The sequence below is a fragment of the Centrocercus urophasianus genome, unplaced genomic scaffold (genome assembly GCF_019232065.1).
Source record: "Centrocercus urophasianus isolate 14NV4802_14NV808 unplaced genomic scaffold, USGS_Curo_1.0 seq_24, whole genome shotgun sequence".
NCBI classification, from domain to species: domain Eukaryota; kingdom Metazoa; phylum Chordata; class Aves; order Galliformes; family Phasianidae; genus Centrocercus; species Centrocercus urophasianus.
In genome coordinates, this window is record NW_024884800.1 from 17169214 (window position 1) to 17196455 (window position 27242).

General features: G+C 46.5%; 1 protein-coding gene across 1 annotated transcript; it reads left to right on the top strand.

The window, feature by feature from the left end:
• The first annotated feature begins 477 nt into the window (after positions 1-477).
• On the top strand, positions 478-27242 carry RNF128 (ring finger protein 128). Its single transcript, XM_042824858.1, has 7 exons — positions 478-910; positions 13658-13905; positions 19729-19800; positions 20851-20933; positions 23244-23340; positions 23790-23958; positions 25814-27242. The coding sequence occupies exons 1-7, from the start codon at positions 478-480 to the stop codon at positions 25930-25932; spliced, it is 1221 nt and encodes a 406-aa protein (XP_042680792.1). The 3' UTR covers positions 25933-27242.

Below are 27242 nucleotides of genomic sequence, written 5' to 3' on the forward strand. Positions count from 1 at the left end.
GGGCACCCACGAGCACGGGGCTTCTGGGTGCCGGCTGGCTGCCCGCGAGGGCACTGCAGGGCCCTGCAGAAACGTGCATTTCCACTGCAGCTTGCACAGAGCCAGCAGTAATTAATTACGCAAACACGACTACTACATAAATAGAATAAAGGGCGCTCGGTTGAAGCGGCGGGTTTATATCGCACGCTTAACGAGGGAAAACAACGGCCGGTGAATTAACGCGGCTAACCCGGCACTCCACAAGCCGAGTTCAGGCGGGACTCGCGCCGCACGTCGCCGAGCGCTCCGCCAATATTAACTCGGCGGTGCGGAGCGGACCGGACGCCGTTCGAGGACCTTGGGGAGCGCTTCTCCCCGCCCGGGGGTTGGGATGCGCCGCGGCGGGGGCGGCCCCGCTCCTCCCACGTGGGCGGTGGCGGGGCCGAGGCGATATAGGGGCGGCGGCGGCGGCGGCGGGGCCGTGTGGTGCGGTGCAGGATGGCGTCGGGGGCCGCGGGGCTGCTGGCGGCGGTGGCCGCGCTGCTGTGCGCCGTGCCGGAGCCCGGCGTGGGGGCGGCGGCGGCGGTGTGGACGGCGTGGCTGAACGTGTCGTGGGAGGACGGTGCGGGAGGCAACCGGAGCGGCTGGGAGGCGGGCGAGAGCGGCCTGTACGGGCAGGACTCGCCGCTACAGGCGGCCGCGGGGCTGCTGGTGTTGCCCGACGGCCGCGACGCCTTCAACGCCTGCAGCGCGCTCACCAACTTCAGCTCGGCGCCCCTCGGCGGCTCGGGTTGGGTCGCCCTCATCCAGCGCGGCGGCGGCTGCAGCTTCGCCGATAAGATCCGCCTGGCCGCCGAGCGCGGCGCCGCCGCCGCCGTTATCTACAACTACCGCGGCACCGGCAACGACGTGCTGCCCATGTCCCACGCCGGTGAGCAGCGGGCGGGCGGCCGCGCCGGGGGGGAGCGAGAGCCGGGGCCGGCCCGCCGTTAGCCGGGCTCCGCTGCCTCGCTTCCCCCGTCGGCGCGGCGAGGGGTTCTGCGGGCAGCAGCGGGTCCCGTTCGGGCGCCGTCGCAGCTGAATTAAGGCGAATGAAACGAGGGCCGAACGGGACGAGCGGCCGCCCGAGCTGCACGGTGCGGGTGGGGAGGAGCGGGGCCGCCGGCCGCCGTTCGGTGAGGCTGTGCGTGGAGCCGCTGTGTGCGGCCCGTGGGATGGGTTGGGGCCCTCACAGGTTTCTTTCTCGTGTTTCGGCCCCTGCTCGCATGCTAACCGCTTCTGGAAGCAGGTATGGGGCTGGTTTGATTTTCCATAAATAACTTTCATCTGCAAAACGTTACTTACACCGGGATGAGCAAAAGCTCCGTTAAAGGCTGTCGCCTTTTTGCAGAGATGGCAGAGACTCTCCTCTGCCTCTTGCTTGACAGCAGTGCGCTTTTGTTGCCTTTTTTTTCCCCCCCTTCCCTTCTCCGGGCTCTCCATTTGTCAAATGAACGCGTTCTGGCTGCGTTCCAAACTAGTGCTTCCTGACAGCAGCTCTCGGCTGAAGGCTCCTGTCTGCTGGTGGCAGCAGGACGGGTGCCTGGCTGTGGGGCTGGGATGAGCTTCCTCTGGCTGCCGTGCCCCATGCTGTGTGGTGGGCAGGTAGCACCTCGCTGCCGTGCCCGTGTGCTGCCCAGTGCCACTGCTTTGGGCAGCCCCATCCTGACACCACAGTGAAAATGAATAGTGGATCTTAAAGCTTGCGCTGTTCAACAGTGTACTTGCAGCTGTGCCCTTTATGAGAAGTGGGTTCCCTTGATAAGGGAATGGTGGCTGCTTTTGGAGGCTCATTTTTGCAGTCTTAATGAGCTGTGCTCCACTTTATGAATTTAAAACCTGGAGTCTGGGCTCTTGTCTCAGACGCAGAGCTTCCTGGTGTAATCGCATCATCTGCTGACAAATGGATGGAGCTGTTGGAGAGGGTGCATGAAGATGCTCATAGGACTGGAGCACCTCTCCTGTGAAGACAGGCTGAGGGAGCTGGGCTTGTTCCACCTGGAGAAGGGAGGGCTGCGGGGTGACCTCATTGCAGCCTTTCACTACTTGAGGGGAACCTGTTGATGGGAGGGGAACTGATATTTTCCACAGGCACATAGTGTTAGGACAAGGGAGAACGGATTTAAACTAAAAGAGAGGGAATTTAGGTTAGATGTTAGGCAGAAATTCTGTATTTGGATGGCGATGAGGGGCTGCTGCCCAGAGCTGTGGGTGCACACTGCTGGAGGTGTCCAAAGCTGGGCTGGGTGGCCCTGGGACAGCCAGCACATGGCAGCGGTTGGGGCTGCGGGGCTTCAAGATCTCTTTCAACCCAAGCCATTCTATGAAATGCTGTCAGGATTTGGCTCTCGTTGCTGGCAGCAGCATTGCTGCTTGCTGTGTGCCCGCATGACCCAGCAGCTCCGAAGGGCTGTTTGCGTTGCTGACTGGGGCAGATCACCACTGAAGCTGTTTGTGAGGGGAAAGGCTCTGCCTCTGCCCTCTCCGCCATCCTGGCTGCTGGGAAACCTATGGCATCTTAATCTTGCTGGCAGCTGCTCCTTGAGACGGGCCATCTGCTTGCCGCGGGGCTGCTCTGAGCGGAGCACTTCCTCCCTGCCCGTGCTGCCTGCAGCTCTGCTGAGGGGCTGGTGCTGGAGTGCTGCTGGCTGTCCTGATCGTTCCCCATGGCAGGTGTCAGGCCCCAGGGCATGCTGAAACTTCCCAGCCAAATTGATGTCAACCAGGACGGTGGCTTTCTGGAGAGGACAGCTTCTGTGTTCTGGAGGGTCAGCCTGGGCTTTTGGAGCAGCTCCTTCTGTGAAGACTCAGAGTGCCTGTGCTGCTCCATAGTGGCCTTGTCACCTGCATTGATAGAGTTTATGGCTTACAATCAGCATGTTTAGTCTGACAAATCTTTATGGCTTATATCAGTGGAAACTATATCAGTCTGTGTGGAAACTTTCAGGCGCGCCAACTTGTTAAAAATAAGTAAATAAATAAGTACTACCAATAAAAACAGCAGAAAGCAATAAATAGCCAGACCAGATGCGATTAACTCCTGCTTGAGAGTCTCCAGCGCATGGAACGTCAAGGATTTAACGGAGTCCAAAGTAATATTTACTTTATACTTTTATAAGCACAGCACCTTATCAATTAGCAAACTCTAGCTTTAATTGCGTTCACTGTAAGAAGATGGTACCTCTCTGTGGCAGGCTGAGCAGGGTTTCAAAGTACAGCTCTGTGCCTGTAATTGCACCTCTCTGCAATCTGTATTGACCTTCTGAAAAAGACATTTGGTTGGAGGAGAACAGCAGCATGTGGGGGAGAGAAGCGGGCAGTAAGAGTTGGTTTGTTTTAAAGGTGGACCTTGACTTAAGATAGAAGTGGACTGTTAGGAGGCTGTGGCGTCAGGGTGCATTAGATTCTTGGTGGTGTGTCCCTGCATTTGGTAAGGGAGGGTTCTCTGCTGGTCAAGAAATTGTTGCAGTGATTTCGTTTGGCTTTTCTTGTTGTGTAGTTAGCCTCGAGGAGCGCATCGCCCGATCTGCAGAGGGCTTATTGGAGGAGGAGGTGGCTAAACAGTTCTGGCTACAACCCTAACAGTGCATCTTGGGCTGACGGGATCTGGTTTGAGTCTATAAACTGCATCCATTGGTGAAAAGGGGAAGGAAAGGTTAAATACATAGCACTGCCACTTAACTTGTTCTGCAGGAATTCCGCAAAGGTTAAGGCCAGCAGTCAAATGTCTAGAGGAAATGGCATGTGGCAAAGAAGTGTGCTTGTGCTCTGCTGGAACTTTGTATGATATTTAGAAACAAGCTATGGCTTTGTTATGAGAGGCAGATGTGACCTGTAAAACTGGTCCTGCTAAAGCAGAGGATTGAGGCGGGATGGCAGGCCCAGGCTGTGCTGAGGCTTTGTGAATGTTGTATAAACAAAAGTTCTGCTCTGCTTTGCAGTGAGCAGGGTTTGCACGGAGCAAATCCAGGGCAGTGTTTGCAGCCGGCAGTGCCTGGAGTTTGCTGGTGTGGACCTGAGAGTAGGTGTTTGGTGCCTGTACTGCAAGTTCATGGCTCCCTCATTTAAAGTTAAGGTTCTAGGGGCATTCAGACAGCTGGGAGTGGTTCAGTGGCTCTGGCTGAGCCTGATTCTCAACCTAATAGGGTCTGTGGGGGTACAGGAGTTGGGGCTGACCACAGTTCAGAGGTCTGCAAGCACCCAGGGGAGGAACTGAAGTTCAGATTGGTGCCTGCTGCTGGTGGCAACAGTTGATCTAGTTCAGGTTCCTCTGTGCCATAGAAGAATATGCAGGATAGGCACCAACCCTTAAATAGCCTGGAATAGTTGTGCTGAGTGCTCTTGCTCCTTGGTTTTATGGGCTGCTGAAATGTGAAAGGATGAATTAAAATCCTAAGTGACAGCTGTGGCAGCAGAGGCTTCGTTGTGTGGGGTTGCTGCCCTAAAACAATAACAGTGCTTGTTTGCCTCCGGTCCCAAACATGCCACTGAGCAAACAGTGGTCTGGCTCAGTGCTTTCCTGATCATATCAAATGTGTCCTGTCTTCCGCCTGCAGACAGGTGCCTCCTGGCTCACATTGTGCTGACTTGTGTTATTTTATCGTTAGCTGCCTCAAACTTGCTCATTTCCAGTGAGATCTGGGCTGCCACCAGACTGTTGAGAGCAGAGGCTGATAGAGGCAGGCTTCATCTCATGGGAAGAGGGTGAGCGGTGCATTTTCTAAATCAGTAGTGCTGAATGCCGTTGAAAATATTTGCTGAAGAATTCTCTGTAGGGAACGTTGGCTGCTGTTATTGTAGAGGGCTTCAGATACCGTTAGGTAGATGGGAAGGGAGTATTTCAATCTTGCCAGTGTCAGTGACCAAAAGCCATGCATCAGATCTCTGGGGCAGCCCTCTTCACACTGTGGTGCGCTTACCAAGTGTGCTGTCTTGGCTGCTGGGCTCAAGAATGGTTTCATTTTCCAAGATTTAGAGCCTGGCAGCATTTGCACAAGTCCTAAAGACTCAGAAAGAATGTGAGGGGGGGGGGGGTAATGCTGGTGGTTGTTGAATTCATTTGGCAAGTGATCACTCTTAACACTGTTTAACCAAATAGAATTCAGGTTGGTTTCCAGCTCTAGGACCCACTGGGAGCCCATGGAAATTTGTGTTATTTAAAACAATGTTTAGTCTTAATGTGCTCCAGCCTGTTTGGTGGAAGTTTCCCATGCTTCTATCTGTAGAAATCTTCCTTGTCCACAGTAATGGCTGTGTGTCTGGCTTGGGGGCCAACCTCACCCAGACAGTCTCCCGGGGCCAGTGGGTGGCTGTTCTGGGCAGGATTAATAAATGTAGTGTTGGTGAGGGCTGTAAAGTGTTCATGCTTGTGTTTCCAGGCCAAGACTGGGCTGTGAGCATGACCTTCCCCAACAGGCTTTTCTTTTGCTTGATACAACCATCTGTTAGCAGGGGTTTCTTTGTTCCTCTCTCTTCTGCCCTCGCCACGCTCTGGATCTCCGAAGGCTCTTGCTAGTCTTCACATTTCCCTGTGTTGCTGCTGTGCATTTACTTATTTCCCTTTTTATAGCCCTGGCTGTTGCTGCCTATTACTGCCAATTTTTGCAACCTTCTCATGTGTCTTGATGTTGTACATTTACCTCTGTAGTTTGTATGAGGAGGAGGAAGAGATAAGGCATAGTGCCAGCTGTAAAATAAAGCGGGCTGGAAGTGGATTCCGTTTGATTTAGATCATAGTGTGTTCAAGAAGACAGCTTAATTAAAAAAAACTGGGATCGTAAGGGGCTGTTGCTTTAAATAACTGAGAAGCAGCCTGGAAGTGCGTGATTCTGTCTTGGCACTGGGTAATGTTTGGGGTGGAGAGAGCAAAGGAGGAGTAGAAGGGGGAGAGACTGGACAGGACTGGGCAAGTCACTTTGCCCAGGCTTAAATTGCTCCTGGAATATCAGTTCAGTAATCCTCCCCGCTGCGAAAGGGAGAGCTTGGTGTGTGTGACTAAAGGCATGAGGATGAAATTTCCACCAACGGTGTCTGTGACTGTGGGAAATCTTCTGGGAAAGGTGCTGTTTGGTCAGATCAGCATTCCTGATAAGACTCGGCCTTCTGCATGTGCTGGAAAGCAGTAATTGTTTCTGTAAACATTATAGCATGTATTAGAGCAGAGCTAGCAAGCAGGCTTCATGGTTTGACTGCTTCTGGGGCCAGGTATGAAGCTTACGTCCATAGCGCCGTGTGATGCTGGAAACAACAGCTTTTGTATTCAGAGTTGCATCACATCCAGAAATTGGGGCTCGGCATGTGCGTGCTGTTACTTACCTTTCCCTTCTGCCATAAGAGACGCTAATAGACTTGTACAAGCTTGCTTAGCAAGTACCAGAACCCCCCCATTTTTTTTTTATTATTTCAATGCAGTGAGGTAAGCAGTATTCCAACAGTTGTACCTAAACGTGAAAGGAGGTGTAATAAATGCACCACACACATGCCTCAACAGGCAGCATGCTGAGGTGGCAGGAGTCTGCTGAGAGAGTGATCGGGCTCTGCCTTCCTGCTGCAGCACGGGAGGTGGCTCTGTCTCTGGGTGGCTGGCTGACCGTGGTGCAGTGGGAGGGATGCCCAGGGGGCTGAGCAAAGCCAAGGCTGCTGCTCCTCTTGGGCTGGAGGCACAGCTAGACCAATCTTCTGTGTTGCAGGTGCCTCAGCGTGTAGATACAAGCCAGGAGCCAGCCACCACCTGTTGAAAAACAGGATTTGTATTTTGACTCTCTCCTCCTCGAGTTGTTAAACTGACAAGGCTGCTTTTGTTGCTCATCGTCTTTGTGAAGCAACTGAAACGAAAAGTAGATTTTTTTGTCTTCTGCTTCTATTGATGGCTGTTTAGTGCTGAGGGATGGGTGCTTCAAACAGTTCTTGTGCATTCTCCGAAGGTCTCAGTGCAAGGTGGTGCACGCTCTTTAAAAAAGCAGCCTTTCATCCTGTGGCAGGTCACTGGCAGAACTTACTCAGCTGTAGCAGTGTCTGCCGCCCTTAATCTGTTATTGCATCTTCATTTCTCAGTCCCAAAGCACTGGGAGAAAACAGTGCACTGTTCTTCCAAAGTGCTGCTTAATTTTTTTAAGAAAAAAAAAAAAAAAGTACTCCATTTTTATTGATTAAAACAACTCTGCTGCTGCAGTGTCAAATGAGTTGCAGTTAGCTGGCCTTGGCTGCCAAGCTTTATAAGCAGGGAAGGATGACGTTTAACTTTTGATAGCTGTACCACACTGCTTCCGTTCCTTTCCTTCCCCTCTGAGTGACTTCCCTGGAACGATGTCCCTTGTATGTTGTGTTCCTGACGGAGATGTGCTGGCTGGCTGCTGGGCTGGATCTCGCTGCTGTTGGCTGTGCTGGCCGTGAGCTGGGTGCAGCATGGGGCTGCTCCCCAGGGAAGAAGCTGGAGCTGTGCTGCAGGGGTCTGTTGGTTGCACAAGGGCTCTGGTCAAAGAGAAACAATGTTGAAACTGCTGGGGCTTAATTTCTCTGCCCTCAAACATGATGCAAAACTTCAGATGTTTGTCAAGGAGGAAAATGTGACAATCTGAAGTTTTGTCACTTGTGTGCGTGGCATTTTAGCCTTTTCCCTTGTTATGAAACACGTATGTTCCTCTAACAGCAACGCCTCCTGTTTATTTTCATGGAAACTACAACAGATGCCACGGACACAACAAATAAGAGGGCAGAGTGAATTCTCAGCTACAAAACGCTGTTTTTCAACATAGTCACCATCACTAACTGTGCATTTTTGTCAGCGATGAACAGGATCCTGCTTGGCAGTCCAGAATGTGACTTGTTGTTCACATTGCTGTCACCGCTGCTGGAACACAGCACCCACCCCCAGTTATGGTTTGGTCTCCATCAACGTTCAGCAAGCACTGAAGGGTGTCAGTGGGTACCACCTCTTCCACGTGGAGGAATTCAGTGGCACGCCTTCCCTTCGTACACACTTCCACATCCAATGCTAATTTATCAGGTTGCCTCTCTGCTGCTATCTGTAGTAGAGCAGTGAAATGTACCAGAATGTTGGTGGAAGGTTCAACCTCTACAGCCATACCACAGATAATCTGCCTCTAACATTGTGGGCTGAGATAATAAAACAGGAGTCGTTGCTTTTTGGAGCAGCCCTTGTAATTTCTGTAGTTGCTTTATACCTTCTTTCTTCAAAATGCCTACAAAACTATTGCCTTCTTCAAACGCCCAAAGGAAACTGTTGTAGCCAGGCTCCCCCCTGCAGGGGAGGGGTCCCGTTGGGCTGTGTTGCAGCCTGTTCTTGGCAAGGGATGTGATGGGCTTGGCCTTTGCTATCCGAGAAAAGCTGCATTAGAAGATCTATTGTATTTGCCTCAGGTTACATGTCTGCCTTTAAACAGAATGAAAGGGGCTTTCATGAGTTGGCTTGTTCTAAAGCAACCAAATTCAGCTCGTGTTTAAACAATGCAAAGCAGTTCCAATGGTGAGCTTTATCTGAACGAGATGAGAAACCTGTTTTAAGTGAGGCTGGAAGAGCAGAGACAGTTTCTGAGCGAGCTTTGACATACAGACCTGTCAAACAACAGGAAGTTAATCATTCACGTCAAAGAACTTTCTCAGTGTCTCATGCAAGCCCGCAGTTGCCAGTGTTGTGCAAAAGTATTACATGGAGAAATGTTAATTATTTCTCTTAGATTTAATTTTCTGTGCTATTAGATACTAGAGAGTAATAGCGCTGCTGTGTTCAAGTCAACTGTAGAGGAGGAAGCAGCAGTGCATCGTGATGGCAAGCTGAAGCTTTTGCCTGAGCTGCAGAGCCGGGCGATGCTTGGTGTTAGTTGCTGGTGTATTACAGCTGGAAATGTGCTGCACTGAAAGCAGTGTGTGGTCACAGAGCTGGCGTTGTGGCTGCCAGCCTGAGCCAGTTCTGTTGGGCTGGTAGTGAAACTCGAGTGGTGAATGAGAAATGTGAGAATGAAACAGAAGCTCCTTAAATTCCAGTGCCTGAAAAGTTTCCTTGAAGGAAAACTTGTTTTTCAGCATTTAATTAGCTGGGGAGCTTAGCCTTAACTGGAAGGGTCCTGGTAACACAGCAAAGATTCAAAGTACCACAGGTACTTTAACAGGCTCTTCACATGTTGTGCTTCATTTTTATTAAATACACACAGTGGCAGGCAGAATGCAAAGCCTGCATTGAGCAAAATTAGAGCAGCAAAGTTTTCTCTTTTTCTCATAGGGTCTGGAAGATAAGGCAAAGAGGGAGTGGTGTGTGCAAGACATTTTGCTGCTCTGTGGCCTCTGCCTGCAGACAGCATTAAGCCCACAGGAGTGTGCAGGGGGCAGGGTTTGAGCCTGGAGGACACACAACTGTGACAGCAGCTCCTGTCCAGATGGGAGGATTTGCTTACCAAGGCCATCTCAGAGGGGATGGTTGTTCTGGCTGTAGCAGCAGGTGATATTCTCGTGGAGCCCTGTGCGTGGTTTGTTCTTGTGCATCGAGTGCATCTGCTGTAAGCTGGAGATGCGTTGCAGTAGGACTGAATTTTAATTATGGTTAAGGGAGCATTAAATTTTCATCCTGGCTGAGGAAATATGCCTGCTATGCTTTCACATAGGCCTAGCAGCTGTCTTTTGGAGAGCTGCCATGGCCTTCCTGTGTTGCTGTGCTCTCCATCAGTTTTAGGTCAGGAAAGCTGGTGTCATTATGGCTGGGTGGCCGGAGGACCGAGCTTCCTACCAGTCTTCCTGCTGTGGCTGTAGTTTTTAGGTCTCGTCCTGTTTTATTCATTCCACCTGCAGTGGTTGTGGAGCTTCTTCCTAATACACTTTCTTTATCATAGGAAGGCTTTAATAGCAGTGAGCCTGGGGTATGGTCAGAAAATATCATACTGTTGTTAAGGGAAACAGAGCGTTCCTTAATGTGAGTCTCCGTCTCACTTTGTGAATCCCCATGGTGTCTGGAGGCTGTGCTGTTAACTACCTGGAAGGAAGAGCAACTACAGCAAGTGTCAACAGAGAAGGGAGAAATGAGTGTCCACCACTGGTTGTAGTTGATCAGTATCTGTGAAAGTCACTTCTCTCTTCTTTTGAAAGGAAGAGAAAAAAAAAGGCAGAAATTTCAGGTTTGACACTGAACACATCCTGACGGCTCCTCAGAGCTGCTTCAGTGATGGCAGCACTGTCACACTTTGATGTCAGCAGTGCAAGGTACGGGGCTGCAGAGGTATCAGTGCAGTACGTGGGCACTGACCTGCCGTGCAGGCACTGCCTTGACGCATGCCACAGGGTCTCACCACACTCAGCAGTGCTTCAGAGCTGGCTTATCTGCAGCGTGCTTAGGAATAGCACTGGGTGACATTGATCCCCTGCCAGCGCAGGAGCAGGTGTTCGCTGTTTGGGAGTTAATCCTGCTGGCTCTGTGCACGTTTTGCATGCTGAATTTCTCTACTGAATTGCCAGCCCTTTCACTGTGTTCCTACAGAGTAGGAATGAATGGCAGAACAAGGAAGGTCTCTGCAGGCACAGTTGAACGTGGATACTTACATTGGTATAAATAGATGAAACTCCACTCTGCGTCTAAGTAAACCTGATACAGGAAGGTGAAAACTGTGATCCCCGGTCCTGTACTCTCCTTGTGTGCCAAATGCACTTGTGTGCTAGCTCTCCTTCCCTCACCCTGCAGAACCCTTTGAATGCTTCTGTTTTGGCTGTGCCTGCTTGTGTCTGCAAAACAGCCTCTTCCAGATTTTCACCATTGTGCCGTGCTGCCTTATCATTTGGGAGGAACCTTTTGCAGATCTCCAGACCTACACCGGCAGATTGTGTTTGTCTGAAGATCTGAGTAACTTTCCCTCTTTAATTTCATAGGAGATGGAAAAGGAGAGGCTGAGAAATGTTTAACTAAAGGGGTTTTGCTTCTGTTTAGCAATGACCCTATTATTAACAGCTTAATCTCACTTTCTAACTTTTTTAAAAAACTGTAGCAGAAAGCCTTGCTTAAATCACAGGAGCTGATTCCTAGGCCAGAGATGTAGAGCCCACTTTCCTGGGCTCGGTAACATGTTGCAGTGCCTGTCATGGTGAGATCCCTCTAGCTGCTCAAGGAGTGCTGGGTGCAGGCTGGCCTCACTGCTTTGATTCTAGCAGTGCAGCAGCAGGCTAAATGTGGGTTCTGGGCTTTGAGCTAACAGGGCACTGCTGAAGTAAGTAAGGCAGAGGAGGGAGGCCTTGTTTTCTGTGAGGTAAGGGTGATGCCCCTGTGATGGTGAGCAAGTGTTGGCCTGGGTGAGCAGGGGCCTCAGGCTGTAGGGGCAGTTTCTGAATTCCTTTCCCTGTTGTCAGCACAAGGCATTTGGTTAGCTTTGTGTGCTGTCACGTTAGCCCATCTGTAAGTGCCTTTAATAATGAATTGTCAGCTCTAAAGCCTTGCCCCCATAATGCAAAGTACTGAAGATGGGCACTGATGTAGGTCAGCAGGGGCTTGTTGTGGAGTAGCAGTGCAGATGCTGGTAGACACAACCACCCTCTCAATCTGCCCTTGTTTCTGCATTGTGAAAGCTCTCACTTGCAAGGTGTGCTTTCTTCATGGCTGGTGAAAGTCTAACTGCCACGGCTGCCATGCCTAAACTGAGCTCTGACCTCAGCACGCAGCCAGTTTGCTCCTTTGTGAAGCAATGCCTCCTCTCCTCCACCCTCATAGGTGTAAATAAGCATTAATGTGTTGCACTGAGACCAGCAGCTTGTGCCTGAGTGAATGAGGAGCAGAAACAGCTGCCTGAGGTGCCTTCTTCCCTTCAGTGGCTGCAGTCAGTGATCTAAAGTCCTGCCGCATGACCTGATGTGTATTGATTCAAAGTAGCTGAAATTGTGAGAAATATCTGAGGATGGGAGGAAAAAAATGAAAAGTACCAGGAGAGAATATTCTCTTCTAGTGAATCGTGGTGAAGTGATGATCTGAAACTAAAATTGAAGTTGTCTATTTTTTTTTTTAAAGGGTGTGAAACTCCATCTCACCAGGTGGCTTAGTAGTTGAAATGGTGTTACACGTTGATGGTGACAATTCATTAACAGGCATCCCTATGCTACTTGCCATATTGCACTTAACCACAAGCTATATTTGACTGGTGAGGCAGAAGGCAGTACAAGCTTTTTGGCAGGCTTCTTATTTTCTTGCTGTCACAATCAGTTCTCCCACGCTTTCCTCTACTCTTACGAAAGTAGAAAGTCTCAGCTCCTGACCTGACCCCATCTCTAATTCTTTGCTTGCTCCTATCACCTGCCTCCAGCCCGTTTTGTAACTGGCATACCAATCCCAGCTCATCATAAAGGATGGTAGCTGCACAGTCTGGCTGCCTCCTATTTCACCTCTGGTCTGAGATGCACTTCTCATTACAGGAGGCTTTCTGACTAGAAGATGAGGTTAGTCACACTGGGGAAGATTGCTGGACGTCATGTTTGAACATCTTGGGTCAAAGACATTACAGAGCAAGATAGACAATAAGTGCATTCTCAAATGAGAGCCTTTTGTGTTTTAACACCGGTTTGAGTTTTGATAGCGGAAGGTTGGATGAGATTGCTTAATGGAGAGAAAAAATTGGTCTCCCCAATAAAATTGGTTTGGCTGGGATGTTAGTTAAAAATAGCACTTCTGTAACAGCCTTTGCTTCATCGTGTGATATCTGTTATGAATGTCGTGCAGCTGATGGCTTAATGCCAAGGAGCTCCTTGCTGGCTAGTCTGTGAATCTACTTTTCAGCCAGTGATTACTTGCTCATCTCCCCTTTTCTGTTTTTCTCCTAAGAACAACTTTGTGTTTGGGCTACTTAATGTTCCCAGCAATAGCATGAAGTGTTCTCAGCAATTGCTTTGTCACTTGAAATGGAAGCATCTTTGTTCAAGTCATTATTTAGGGACCAAGGTTGCTTGAAATTCCTTCTGACAGTAAAGCTCTTTGGTCCCTCTGGATAGCTTGCTGTACTGTTACAAGGGAGTTTGTCGTCTACTACTGACTGTTTAAAAGGCAAGCACAAATCAATATTCTCTTGTCTCTAAATTTACATTTGAAACCCACTGCATTTGTAGTCACCACGAGATTTTGCTCCAGTGTTTCTCAGATATTTCTAGAGCATACAGAAGCAAAGGTTGGTCCACATAGCTTTGGTTGTTTGATGCCTCAATGGCACAGTCAAATTTAGGGCAGAGGGGTTAAGAAGTAGCGGAGCAGGGAGGGAGGCAGATTCATTGCAGGAGGCATCTGTAAGCTGCCAGCTCTGTGCCTGGCATCTGGGCAGGAGCTGACCTTGACGTGTGTATGATCGCTTTTCAACTTCACGCAGCTCAAAGGCAAGCTGAAGTGTAAACTGTCAGCATTGTGTCTGAAACGATGATGAGTGTCTTACATGAGAGTGAGGAGCTGTATGGAGAGGAATGGTTTCTGAATACAGTTCGGCTCATAAGTAATCAGACGTACTTGTTCAGCTGAACAAGAACAAGGAGATGGCACTGACTCTATTAGTTATATTAAAACTGCAGGTGCCAGCAAGAAGCTTAACAGTTTGTTCTTTGGCTCTTGAACTGGGGCCTCTAAGCTGACTGGAATACAGCTGTGGTGAACGTGGGTTCTGTTTCTCTTTTGCAGGTGCAGGAAGCATCGTTGCCATTATGATTGGCAACCTGAAAGGCATGGAGATCCTGCGCCGGATTGAGAGTGGCCTGAAAGTGACCATGGTTATTGAAGTGGGGAAAAAGCATGGTCCCTGGATGAACCACTATTCCATCTTCTTTGTCTCCGTGTCGTTTTTCATCGTCACAGCAGCAACTGTGGGCTACTTCATTTTTTATTCTGCTCGCAGATTCAGGATCACGAGGGCCCAGTCCAGGAAGCAGGTGAGTTGGTGTTGTGTCTGTCACTTACTGTTCCCCTGAGCCACCATGCTGTGGATGATGAAGCTGAAATAGTGCTTGAGCACCAAGATGACTAAATTTCTTTCCAAAGGAAAGAGTGTGAGCTAAGGGAGGTATTTTTAAACGGCTAAAAACTCTTCAAAGAAATGGCAGGAAGTCACCTGTCTGGTTGTCTTGAGAGTGTAACTGGTCATGCTTAGCCAACTTTCTCCTACAGATTTTACTTCCTGAAGAGCAATGCAGCAATAATACTGATGTAGTGGGGGAAGTGAGAGAGCTAAACTGCTTTTAGCTGACCCTCACACTTCCCACATAGCACTGCCTGTGTGCTAGCTGTAATGCAGTGTAAGACAGACTACTGACGTGTCTCCAGAATGGTGCACGACTTCTGCCGCCTCAGTATAGACCACAGGCTGGGAAACTGCGTCTTGTTGAAAGCTTTTATCTAACTGAAAGCTATCAGAGTTGCCGTGACAGCCTCAATTAGGTGTTGAATAAAAGCCACTGTTGTGTTCTTTTTAAACCCCAGGCAGGCCATTGTTAACGAGTTAAATTTCTGGGTGACTCTTTTGTGCAATTGTCCGATCAGCTGATATAACAAATGCATACAGTTTTGCCTTCAGTCCCAACTTGCCCCTGCTCCTTCAGGGCTTAAGGAAAAGCCTTAAAGTGAGATCTCTGTCCTAGCATGATTCCTGTCAAAGAGGGTGAGCAGCAGCAGGAACAAGCTCTGAGTTGCTCATGTACAAGTACTGTTGTTGTTGCAAAGGAGACCTGTGATATATGCAGTGCTGCTTCTTGCAGGAGTTACCTGAACTGTGAAAGAAGAGTTGTTATGTGACCTCTAACTCCAGCTTGCTTGGGGAACTACCTCGAGATCAGTAGCTAGGTAGAGAAGTGGCATTCTGCCATTGAAGGAGATGTGCCCTGTTGAGCTTCACTGCTATCTTGGGGATTTTGGGCCCCCTGAACAGATCATTCTGAAAACACTTTGAGGCTGAAAGCTGGATGCAGGTGTTGAGATTTAGGCCAGTTTTGGGCTTGTGTAACATTTTAGGACTGACGTTTTAGGCTCTGAAATGCTAACTTGTGTAACCACTGTTCTTTGCTGTCCTTCACCTCAGTCTCTCTCCCTGCTGTGGTCACAGGGAATGTGGCTGCTGTTGAATGCTGAGTTCTTTCTGGTAACCGTAGCACCTAGCTCAGTTTGGTCGATGTTCTTCTGAAATCCTGTTGTTTAAATGTAGTCTTGTGGATGATGAACAGACCTCATTTTAGCCTCTTTGTGTTCTGATATGCCACACTTGGAAGTAACGTGGAAACACAAAGGAGTAGTTGAAAGAGCAGGACTGGAAGTTGACAGCTGCCTGTGAAACGCAGCATTGCCGCTCCTGGATGTCACACTGAATTGCTTCTGTGGTGCCTCTCGTGAGGAATGGCACAGAGCCCTGTATCTTGATGCTGCCCTCTGCATAGCATCTGTGGACAGAGGTACGCTGTCTCTTATTGATGAATTTCTTCTTTCCCTGCAAACTGCCCCACTGAGAGAACTTGATTCCAATCACAATAGGCTGCCCTAGAAACTGATCTGCGGAAGATGCTGTTAATCAAATCACAAGAAAATCTTCTCTTCTTTGAATGCATTGAACAGAGTAGCTGTGGAAGTGCAGCTCTGTTCTGAGCTTTCAGGCTTTCAAAGAGCTATGGCTGTTATTAATGCTTAGTGGTAGACAGCACTGGGAAAATCCAGTTGGTTTGGCCCGCTCCTTCTCTAACTGTTTCTATCTTGGGCTCTGTGTATACACAACACAATTTAGTCTAGATTGAAAAATAACACTGATGAATGACATGCCAGTTCCACATGATTTCAGCTGATCTGAAATTAAGGAGCCATGAAGTGCTTTATGAAGTACCAGAATCGAAGAAAGATTCTCTGACATAGTGGAATAAATGTACTACTTTGTAAAAGTGAAACTCAAGACAATCCAGAATTGTTTTGTAGGTTTTTTTTTTCAATTGTTTCTGTACCAAAGCATCTAAAAACTAATCTTACAAGGATAAGACGAGGAAAGAATAACAAAGACGTTCTTGTTGGTGAAGAGGAACTAGTAAAATGTGGCTCTATGGTGTTCTCTGTTAACCAGCTTACTGGATTTTCAGAGCATGTTCTAAGTCTCAAAATAGGGACTTTGAAACACTGAATATTAGTCAATCAACTTATCAGATTGCATGCTGCCTGTGGAACTTTGCTGTCATTCAGCCCTTTGGAAACCCTCTCTGGACTTTAGTCTGTTATTTGTTGGAGTAAAGGGTTTTTTCCCTCTTCTGTGCAGGTGTCAATGGTTATACATTCATTTGGGCAGTGTTCTTAGGGAACAGTTGTGTTTTGGTAGTAATTGTTACAAACTTTCCCTTCTGAAGTCTTCTGAATGTTTCCCTCTACCAGTGTTACAATTCTTTCTGAGCATCTGTCTCATTTTTTTACCTTCCTGGTGACATCATGTTCTACCCCTAGAACCAAGAGGAACTCTTTGATCACTCTGCAGAGTTCTGTGATAAATGTGACATGACACTAGTGCTCTGTGGTCTATTTCTGGTATCCTCAAATTCTTTACATCCTGCTTGTATGCCTCATTTGCTTGCTCTGGATGATTTTGAAGTCTTTACCATCTCGGCAGTAGTTTTTTCCTTTTCTTTGGCTTGTCTTGAAAAGTCTTCAGACTCCAGTGCTTTCAGAAGCCATCTCTTGTTTTATAGACAGCGAGGCTGTTGGGTGCATTAAAGCTTCACCACTCACCAGCAGAGTTTCTGTGTTTCTTGCTATGACAACGTGCTTTTTCTGGTGAAGGAACTTTAACAAGTTGGTTTGGTCACATATAACCCAGGTCTTATTTCTGCTGCAGATGTTTCTTGAAGGCAGCACCTCTGTCTCTCACTCAGTTTGAGCAGGAATTGTATACAGGAAAGCTGTAATTTTCTATAAAGTTGAGTGACTACTGAGATGAGCCACTCGTGTTGTCTTACAGTCCAAGTGAAAGCAAGTTTAATAACACATCTGTCCTAACTGTGAGCTGAAATGAATCAGTATTTTCTCATGTTAAGCTGTTTACAACTGGCTGTTTTTTGTCTGACTGCATTTTCTTGTGAACTTGAAAGTCAAATGGCAATCTCTGTGGTCTGTTACTGCATCGTGAGGCCTGTGAGCACAAAGGTGGCAGAACAAGGAAAGGGCAGTGGGGAGCTCTGCTTGGTACCAACAAAGTAGTGACAAATTCTGTTCCTCAGTATATTAACCTTTCTTAATAATGCAGAAGGACTGAGCGTGTTAATCTGTGGCCTGGTTTCTTATTTGAGCTCAAGTTTTCATTTCCATTGATTTCATAAGGATTAGGTGTTGCAGCTTAGAACTGACCTAATTAATGATTTTGGAGAAGGTGAGTTGCTTGACTTGCCAGAATTCCTAACTGCTTTCATGGCAGTAGCTATCTGTGGGGAGGAACTTCCTTTGCTTGCAAGAGAAAAGTGGAAGTTCCTTACCTCCTCAGAGCTGGCTCATCTGTGCTGCCACGGCTGTACTTGCAAGGGTGCAGAAGGGGCTGGTGATTAAATTCCCCGGGAGGGACTGGGGAAAACTGGGGAATGAACAGCACGTCTACCTTTCCCAGTCAGGTGCTTATTTCAGCATGCCAGAGCCTGGGTGGCAGCCAGAACCTGACCCGTCCTGTAATACCTTGATTCTGTCTTTTTTCTTGTCTCAGTCTAGTCAGCTTCTGCTCACCCTCCATTCCCCAAGGGCCGTAGGGTTGTTGAAACTTTTAGAGTCATTAACATTTAATGTTTGCTCCAAAAATTTGGCTACACAAAATGCTTTGACATTCCAGGCTTGAGTATCTTGGATCTCTGGTAGCCTACTCAATAAATGCTTCCTCTTGCAACCTTTCTCCATCCCCCCGGAGCTGTGCTCTGCTGTACTTACATAATCAATGTTAAAGGTGACTTTGCCGTTGGTGCATTTCAAGAACAGCCATTAAACCTGTGCTCTGGCAAAACTTAAAATATCGTCTCGGTAAATTATTAATCATGCAGCCAGTTGGGTACATTTACACTTTGCTGTTTGCCAGCATTTCTGCAGCCAGTTGGGTCCTGTCAATATGCTTGCCCTGACATTAGATGTGTAGATTAGATACTACACAGGGGAGTACGCTCCTGGATGGTTTAATTCCCCGTTTACAACAAGTAGCTGTAGTGCAGGACCTGATATTGCTGCATTCCTAGTCTGTGTTTGTTAGTGAAACTTCGGGGATTTTCAGAGACAGCTGTGTGGCTGCTTCTCTACAGCTTCTGGTTGAAGCGTTGACAGGAGGAGAATGATTTTGAAGTGTCATACAGAAACTTATGCTGCTGTCTTCAGCAGAAGAACTCTACAAGCTTTTTTGAAGAAAACTTGATTGGTTCTTGTTCCTAATAAATAAAATACGCATGCTTGCATTTTTCACCTTAGGATGGCATGAATCTTTTCCTTGATCGGTGTTATAGCCATTCAGCTTCTATAAGTTTGCGTATTGATGCTGTAGGCTAGAAGCACAAAGCAACACTAAGTATCAGCAAGCTTGGCTGTACCAAAACAGCATGATAGCAGCAGACCATCTAAATCAACGTGTTTGCCCTACTTCACTGCAGGGAATTTTATGTAGTATTGAGTTATCAGTTTGCTCAGTTTGTTAAGTATCATGAGTAGCTTTCACCAGCTTGTCTCTTCCATGCTTCTGCCATTAGTCCTGCACTTTTAGCCTGAAAGGATTCTTGTATCTGAAGTAAAATGCATAAGGGGGAGCAGTGCTGGAAGGTTGACAGTGCGGTGTTCTGCACTGAGCAGCTGAATCTGGAAGAGCATTTTGGGTTGGGACAGCAGTGCCAGAGCTGCCTGATGCACCACTGTGTCCAGAGGCAGTAAGTGCACCAGAGAGGACAGTCAGGTGATGGTGGTAGAGCAGCACCAACCTGTGACCTTTAAACAGGGTTGTTGGCTCCCATGCTAACTAAATGCATTGCACTGACAGCTGGGCAGCAACGGTTGCCAGGCAAGCTGGGCTTCTGCTCCTGCTCATCTCTGCCCGGTATCCTGACAGCAGCAAGCAAATGGCATGGAGGGGAATGCACTTCAGCTTCCTCCTCTGCCCTCATTGAAGCTGCTTTGCAAACCTCATGGGGCTGCTCATTTGATTTGTTTAGCAAGGGATAGTAATAAAGAAAGCTCTGAATTGCGTGTGTGTGTTACTTTGAACCCACGCTGATAAAACTGTGTTCTTCCACCTGACAGGAGTGGTTGGTGCCAGGAGGCTGCTGGCTCTGTAAGATGTGGGGCAGAGGGCCGGTTCAGGGCGTGCTGTGGTGGCTTAGTGCTGGGTAAGGAACCTCACCTTTCCTTCAAGGTGTGAGGCTGTGCAGGATTGGCTGTGGGACTTAGTGTTCAGCCTTCTATACCCATTTGAGGCTTTCTGTTTATTTTGGTTAGGTCTAATCTGATCGAGGTATTATCTCATGGTTTCTAAAAGGAGAAACCGTGCTTTATGAGAAGCCTAGGTAAAAACAAATCATATGCAAGTGTTTTCTTGGTGTGTCGTCTGGAGTCAGTAGCCACATGAATTTGTCCTGAAACTTGTTTTGTGTTTTACCTAAATAGCATGGTCATGCTTACTTAGCTTGTTTTGATAATATCTGGGTTATAAAACTGGTGCCTGCTTGCTTAGACATTAGGAGCTATGAGAAAAATAAGTGTTTAACCAGGACTGCTTTCTGTTACAGCGACAACTGAAGGCTGAAGCCAAGAAGGCCATTGGACAGTTACAGCTGCGCACCCTGAAGCAAGGAGACAAGGTATAGCCTCAGCACTCTGCCACAGCCCTCACACAGCTTGGAGTAGGTCCTTCCCATTGGGAGAGGTTGCAGAAATCTCTTGGAACCCATAACTGCCTTTTCCTCTTTCAGGCCAAGTTATTTTCAGGGGCACAAGTCTTTGAAATCTGCACATACAAGTCATATGTATGTGTTTTTACGTCTTACCCATAGTCTTGCTGTGTTGAGAAGTCCTAATTTTCTGACATGGAAAATGCCAGAAATGCTTTGCTTGAAAAGCAAAATCATCATCAGTGGCTATTCTTCTTCTGGCCGACACTGGAGGTAGTGCTTTCCAAATCTCTGCAGTATTGACTGAAACAATCCAGTGATCACAGAATCCCAGAATCACAGGGGTTGGAAGGGACCGGGGGTGATCTAGAGACCATTGAGTCCAACTCTCTGCTAAAGGGGTTCCCTACCAAATGAGTCTTGAGTATCTCCAAAGAAGGAAACTCCACAGCGTCTCTGGGCAGCCTGTTCCAGTGCTCTGTCACTCTACCCTCACTGAAAAGAAGTTCTTCTGTGTATTTATGTGGAATTTCTATGTTCCAGCTCTTGGCCATCACTCCTCGTCCTATCACTGCACACCACTGAAAAGAACCTGGCCTCCTCCAGTTGCCTGCCATGCTTTAGATGTTAGGGCATTGATCAGATCCCCTTTCAGCCTTCTCCAGGCTGAACAGCCCAGGTGTCTCACTCTTGTACAGGAGGTGTCCAGGCCCTTCCCCAGCTTAGTCACCTCCACTGGACTCTTACTAGGAGATCCCTGTTGTTCTTGAAATGGGGAGCCCAGAACTGGATTCCTGGTAGTTCACAGCTGTTTCTAAACCATGGGATTAAGCTTTCAATGCTTCTGCTCAAATGTCAGCTTTACTGCAAATAATCCATAAAAAGTGTTTATTTAAAATTATGGGTAAGAGTTATTTTATGTTACTTTAGCTAGACCCCTTTGTCTTCAGTAAGTCTGACTGTAGTTCAGAGGAAGCTTTCAAAGCTGATTAAAGGTGGAAATTCATTTCTCCACTTTAGGAAACTGGTCCTGATGGAGATAGCTGTGCCGTGTGCATTGAGCTGTACAAGCCAAATGAAGTAGTGCGCATCTTGACTTGCAAGTAAGTTGCCTTCCAATCTGCCCCTTAATTCAAAGTGGTAAAGCTTGCTTTTACTGGATGTTCCTCCTGCTGTGTTAACGAAGCTGATCAGGCTTCTATCAAATCGCTGTAGAGCAAGAGTTCTTGAGTCTCTGTCAAGTAATGTTTCAAACTGTAGATGTACTCTGGTAGTGTGCTCCTACAGCTTGTGTCTGTACCTCGCTCAACCTGAACATCCAGGCTGACTACAGAGCCACTCCAGTTTATTCTTCTAGAATTCTCTACTGTTGCATCTCGTTGTGCTCCTATGGAAGCCCAACATGCCACTAATATTTTGATTGTTTCTAAGATAAGCAATGAAGCTATTTCAGAATTTAAGGAAACCTGTTCTGTGTGTCTTTGTGTGCCTGCTGAATGAGATTGCTGTGGCAAAGCTTCTCAAATCAGGAGGCTACAAGAGTGATCAAGTTAAATGTTGCGTGAACTTAATTTTATATGGGAAGACTGCTTTTACATGGGGAGGATTATGAGAAAGTGCTTGGAAAAATTTTGACATGGGGAAAAATCTAATTCTGAAGGATGGGAAAATCTGTGGCTGTTGTTTTCTGAGCAGTGTCACCCACCTGTCAGACACTATTAAATTTGAGCTGGCGTTACCTTTGCACAAGGTTATGGTTTTGTGAAAGCCGTGTGTGTAGGAGCGGTAGCCGTCCCGGCGGGCTGGGTACCAAGAGGCTGGCCTTGTAAAGTGCTATCTGCAAACTTCCTTCACCTAATGCTTAGCAGTTTAGAATGAAACAAGACTGAATAAGCTTTCAGGAATGTGTTGATGGTTATTCAGTTGTCTTATCAGGCTTGTGCTAGCGGGTAGTCCTGTACATTAATGAACTGAATTCCGTGAGTGCAGAGACATTTAGCCTGGCTAGATGTGTAGAGCTGATAGAAGAGCTGACTTCTCTTGTTAGTTCCTTGGTAAGAACTTGCAAAGCACAGCGTGACTTACTGGGTTCAGATGAAATGACTTTTTTTTTTTTTTTTTTTTTAAGGTATTCTTTATGTGTGAATTTGCTGTACTGTATTTTGCTCTGAGGCTGCTTTTAAGTATTTGTGATGTTGTCTTCCTCTTTGGCCCAAACATGGCTGTGGTAGGGACTTGCTTAAGATAACCATATTTGTTTGATAATCCCTGCCAGTGATGATCTCTGCCAATATCAACCATATTAAACTCTCATGTGAGTTATAAACTGTTATGTACTTCAAGAATTTACTTGATGTTGGTGGCCAGCCTCTGTGTACAAACCCTACATGTTAAAAGCATTTAACTGCATGCCTAAAAGAAACAAGCAACTGAATGCTTCTGTGAGTCACAATAGTGGTATCTAAATATCTGGGGCGTATGTGTTTGTAGAAGGCATTCTTGTCCAGACAGTCAAACTGCAAGCATTTATAGTAGCAGAGATACACCAGACGTGAGTACAAGTTCTCACAATCACTATGCATTAAGGTAGTTTCAGGTTTTACTACAGATGTTACATTGGTGCAGCTGGAAGGAGGTGCTGATTACGTGTGCTTAATTGGAGAATTCATTATCAAGCTTGGGTGTAGAACACCAAATGTGGTGAACTCTTCACTTGTCTCATAACAGAGTGCTGATTAACATTGAACAGAGCTTTGCCATTTCAATTCAGGCAGAAGGAACAGGCAGGTTACAGGGTTGCAAGCTGTCTTCCTAAATTTGTCCCCTAGATCAAACCCATTGTGGGTTTGAGTACCTATGTAGAAGCACACATTTCCACTTGTGATGGCTGAACTATGTTTAATTGCTTGTGTGTGCAGTCTGCCAAATGTCCACTTGAAATATACAGTGACTGCATAGGCAAAGTAAATGTGTGGGAGTATAGTTTATCTTGAGAACATAACTTGGCAAGATTTTTTTTATGTAGGTTTAGCAGGAGTGAGTGCTATTTATGTCTGTGTCGTCATGACGAAAGTTGAGCTTAAGGCTAAGGTTGAGGTGCAATATCTGTATTATTGAAATTATAATCTAGAAGTACATAGCACGGTGATTTGAAAACAAACAAAAAAGCCAACAGAAGTCCTACAACAAAACCATTACCGCTGATGTAGCATAGATAACTCAGTCGTTTTGATGAGTTGTGCAGAGAAACAAGTAAAAGGTTGAGACCATGCAACTAGCCGTAACTTTCAACAGCCGTGTGTGGCAAAACAAGGCAATTCTAGAATCAATGAATTCTGTGTCAGTAGATAAAGCTGCTACACAAACATCTTTCCTTATGTGAAACCTGACTTTTTGGTTGCTTCCTCCACTAGCCATCTTTTCCACAAGAACTGTATTGATCCTTGGCTTTTAGAACACAGGACGTGCCCGATGTGCAAATGTGACATTCTCAAAGTTCTAGGCGTTGAGGTAAGTCACAGTCTTACCTAGTGGCAGAGGTCGCTACCAGTACTGGGATATATGAGGGACTGATGCATTCTGTCACTGCTCTGCGTGGCGAACACCAGAGGAAGATGCTGTTGCCAATGCCTGAGCAACTGAAATATATGCCAGAGTTTGGCTGGTGGATGGAGGCGTGCACTGAGTGGGAGGAAAATTTGTCTTTTCCTAGTACTGGGTAATAAAAAGGAAGAGCTGGTTAAAGAATACAGAAGCTGTATCTGAGCTTCCCACTCTAAATAGGCAGTAGCTGGTTTTCACTTGTGATGCTGGGGGTTGACAGCAGAATTCCATTTTTCTGTTGTAAACCTCTTTTTCTGGGTAATAGTCCACCAGATCCAGTCCCTCAAAGCATTGCTCTCCTTGAAAGATGCATCCCCCTGAAGCTGTAACTTTACCATTTTCTCTTTTTCACACAGGTGGATGCAGAAGATGGGGCAGAGTCTGTGCAAGCCACAGTATCCAGTGGGACTTCAAATGTCACTTCAATTAATGAAGTGGACAGCCACAGTGAAACTGCATCATCTGGATATGCTTCTGTGCAAGGAGCAGATGAATCAGTTCTGGAGGAACAGGCAGCATCAGAAAGTAAGTTCTATTGCTTCACCCGACTTGTTGGATTGCATTGCCCTTCCATTGCTTGTGCTATGATAGCATTGGGTTTTTTTTTCCCTTTGTAATATACAGCAGTGCTTGTTTTTTGGAGTAGTGTTAATCTTCCTTTTGTTTTAACACTTGGCTCTGGCACTTACACTTTGTTTTCAAATTAAGTACAATCTAACCTTGAATTTCAAACAGAAGTCAAGAAAAAGAGTAGTTGAAAATCACATACATACTACTTGCAGGCCAGAAGAAATTTCTAAAGAAGCCCCTTCTCTCTTTCTCTCTTTGGAGGCTGTCTTGGATGAGTGAGTGTTGCTTTGCCACCACATCTGTCCAATTTAAGTAATTAAATACTCAGAAAACCTTTGGGAAGTCTGTCCTTTTTTAGCACAGATGATGCAAAACATGACAACTACTTCCTATTGAATTTCAGATTTTTGTCTAGGCTGAATCATCCTTGAACACTTTCAGAGTGTTTTAATTGAAAAGGCTATCAGCATTCCCAAATACCTTGTATTTTTTTTTTTTTTTAACAAGAGCCATGTGTATTTCTAATGCTAAAGCACCAGTGCTTCTGTGTGAGGTTTACTGATCCTGAAGAAAGTATGTGGAGGTGAGCTCAAGTTCATCAATTTAACAGAAGTACTCATGTTACTGGGGGGGGCTACCAGTAACATCTCTATCAAGTCCTCAGTTACTGGTGGTTGCTGGCTGGTAGAGTGTCCACACAACCTTGTGGTACCTTGGCCGTGTATATATAACAGTGGAAGACAAAGCACTGTGTATTAGGGGAAGCAAGCTCATTCACAGAAAGCAAGGAGACTTGTTCACAGCTACAGAGCAGCTTCTCACAAACTTTCTTCTAGTTATATGCAGAAGCTAGAGGTGTTTCACTTGTGTTCCCAAGCTAACACGAGCCCTTCCTTATGGGCTAGCTGTCTCTTGAGGCCATGATCTCTATTTTTCCACGTAGTATTGAAAATACCTGTTAATAATCAGCTCTGCTCAGATATAGTTGGTTTCGTTTGTTTAATGGAATGATTCCAAGTTTAAAAAAAAAAAAATTAATGTAAATATCCATTGGATTCTGGTGTTGCCTTGGAAAGAGGAGTAAATGGAGAGGCTTTCAGACAGGGGAGAGGTGCTGAGGCTGCTTAGCTCTCCTGCTGGATCCCAAGCTGATTGGAAAGTGTGGGATTTGCTGCCATCTATGGGACGCTGTACCCTTTTTGGGCACGCTGGCTAAGGAGAAGGCATTTTCTGTAGGCTAAACTTCGGAAGCTGAAATTTGCATTCCTACAAGCCAATGAAGAGATGTGGGACTAAGCAGTGTGGTGTGGGCCCTTGTTCTCACCTTGAGCAGAAAGAACAAATTCTAATGTCAGCCTGGCAGGCAGGCTGTAAGGATAAGGCCACTGTCTCCAAATTGCTGTCTCTCTCACAGTTTCTCCTGACTCTGTTATCTCAGTTACTCCTGATGCCCATCTTCAGTACCATAAAGACAGGAGAATTCTCAGTCTCCTTGTAGTGGGACTTTATATCCTTATGTTGCCTTCTGCCACTGCTGTACACAACCTAGGCTTGCTTGACACTAGCGGGAATTGGATTGCAAAGCCCAGAGATCACTGCTAGAAATAACAAAAAATGGCAGGAATGTGCTCACAAACTGAGAGCCAGCAGAAGAGTGGTAGTTAGGGAGTGACTTTGGATTTCCTGCTGTCTGGGAAAAGTGCTGGGAAAGGACTGCTGCAGTGGGCTTGTAGAAGTAAAGCAAGCATGTCTTGCCTAAGGTAGTAAAGCTTGCCTGTAACCCTTTGCATCTTGTTTTTGTTCTGGACAGATGACAACACACATCTTGTAAATAACGAATCTCAGACTTCAGCTGTGGCTGTTCTTCCTCCCCTTGACAACCCAACTTTTGAGGCAGACGAAACACAAGTTTCTGAAGTTAGGTCCTAAGAATGTGCCCAGCAACATGGTATAAGCCTTCTGCAAGGAGCTGCCTACTGCCATCGCATGTACACCACGCGTTTGAAGAACCCAGTGGATGACTGTAGCAGCATCAATACCTTGAAAATGCTAAGATTAAACACGTTTCATTCATGATAATATGGTTTTCAATTCTTAAAACTACATCTCCCATGTGGAAATTAGTTTTAGCACCCTTCAGGTAAAGCTGTCAAATATAATGAAAACCATCAGATTGTAACACTAAAACAGAAGTTCCATCTTCAGCAAAGCTTCTCTTCAGCATTTGAGTTGCTTAAAGAAGGAGAAGTTTCTTTATGTAGTAGCTGTCTCTACTGGGAATTATTTTGACTTTTCTTGTTTGTTTTTAATTCAAGTGGGTTCTCATTGTAATGAAATAGATTTTTATCTGGTCTAATACTTATTTACCACAGTTGTTCAGTTTAAAGCGACACTATATTTAATATTTCAGTGCCCTGATTTGATAGGAGAAAGTACCAAGTGTAATGCCTGTCAAACTGGATTTTGCCCACAGTCTTTTGGTTATTTGGTGAACAGATCTAATCCATCGATTTACTTCTCAACTCCACATTCCTAAAGGGAAAAAGAGGGCTTCAGGCTGACAGGCCGAATTTGACTTGCACAATTCTGTAAAGGGAACAAGTGCAGGAACTTTTCAGACTTGTTGATAGCAGACAGTCTGAAAGATCCTGCATGATTTTTGGAATTATAACTGTCTCTTGCACCAGCAATATGCAGGAGTTCTGCTTTGTGGCAGACTTGAACTGAAGGTGGGAAGATAGATCCTTCTCAAAGGATCTGCTGTGACTTGTTCAGACAACACCTGGGGAAGAACCAAATCTCTGGAAAATGCTGGACTGCTCTGGACTGTTGCTGTGCAGTGTCTTGCCTGTGTGCTAAAGCTGCAGGGCCGGCTAATGTCCTGTAAATGTAACAGATGATTGGAGAAATGTTCAGCTGTCTGTGAGGAGTTCAATGGGTGGGGGGCTGAAGAGGAGCATTGGGTGCCTCAATATTAAGTCTAGGGCCTTGCCCGCTAAGGGTAAGTAAGGACATCTTACAGATGCACTTTATTTTTTTTATCTCTGTAGCTATGGTTTGTTTCTAATGTTAGCAGAGCTTTGTCTTAAAGCCCGCAATAAGGTACAATTGAATCTGCAGGGGAAAAGCAATGCATTTTCTTATCTATAGTGTAATTTAAAATGTTGTAAATATTTTGTGATTTGTATTGAATTTGAATATGAAAATGTAAATAAAACTATATTCTGATGACCTCCTTA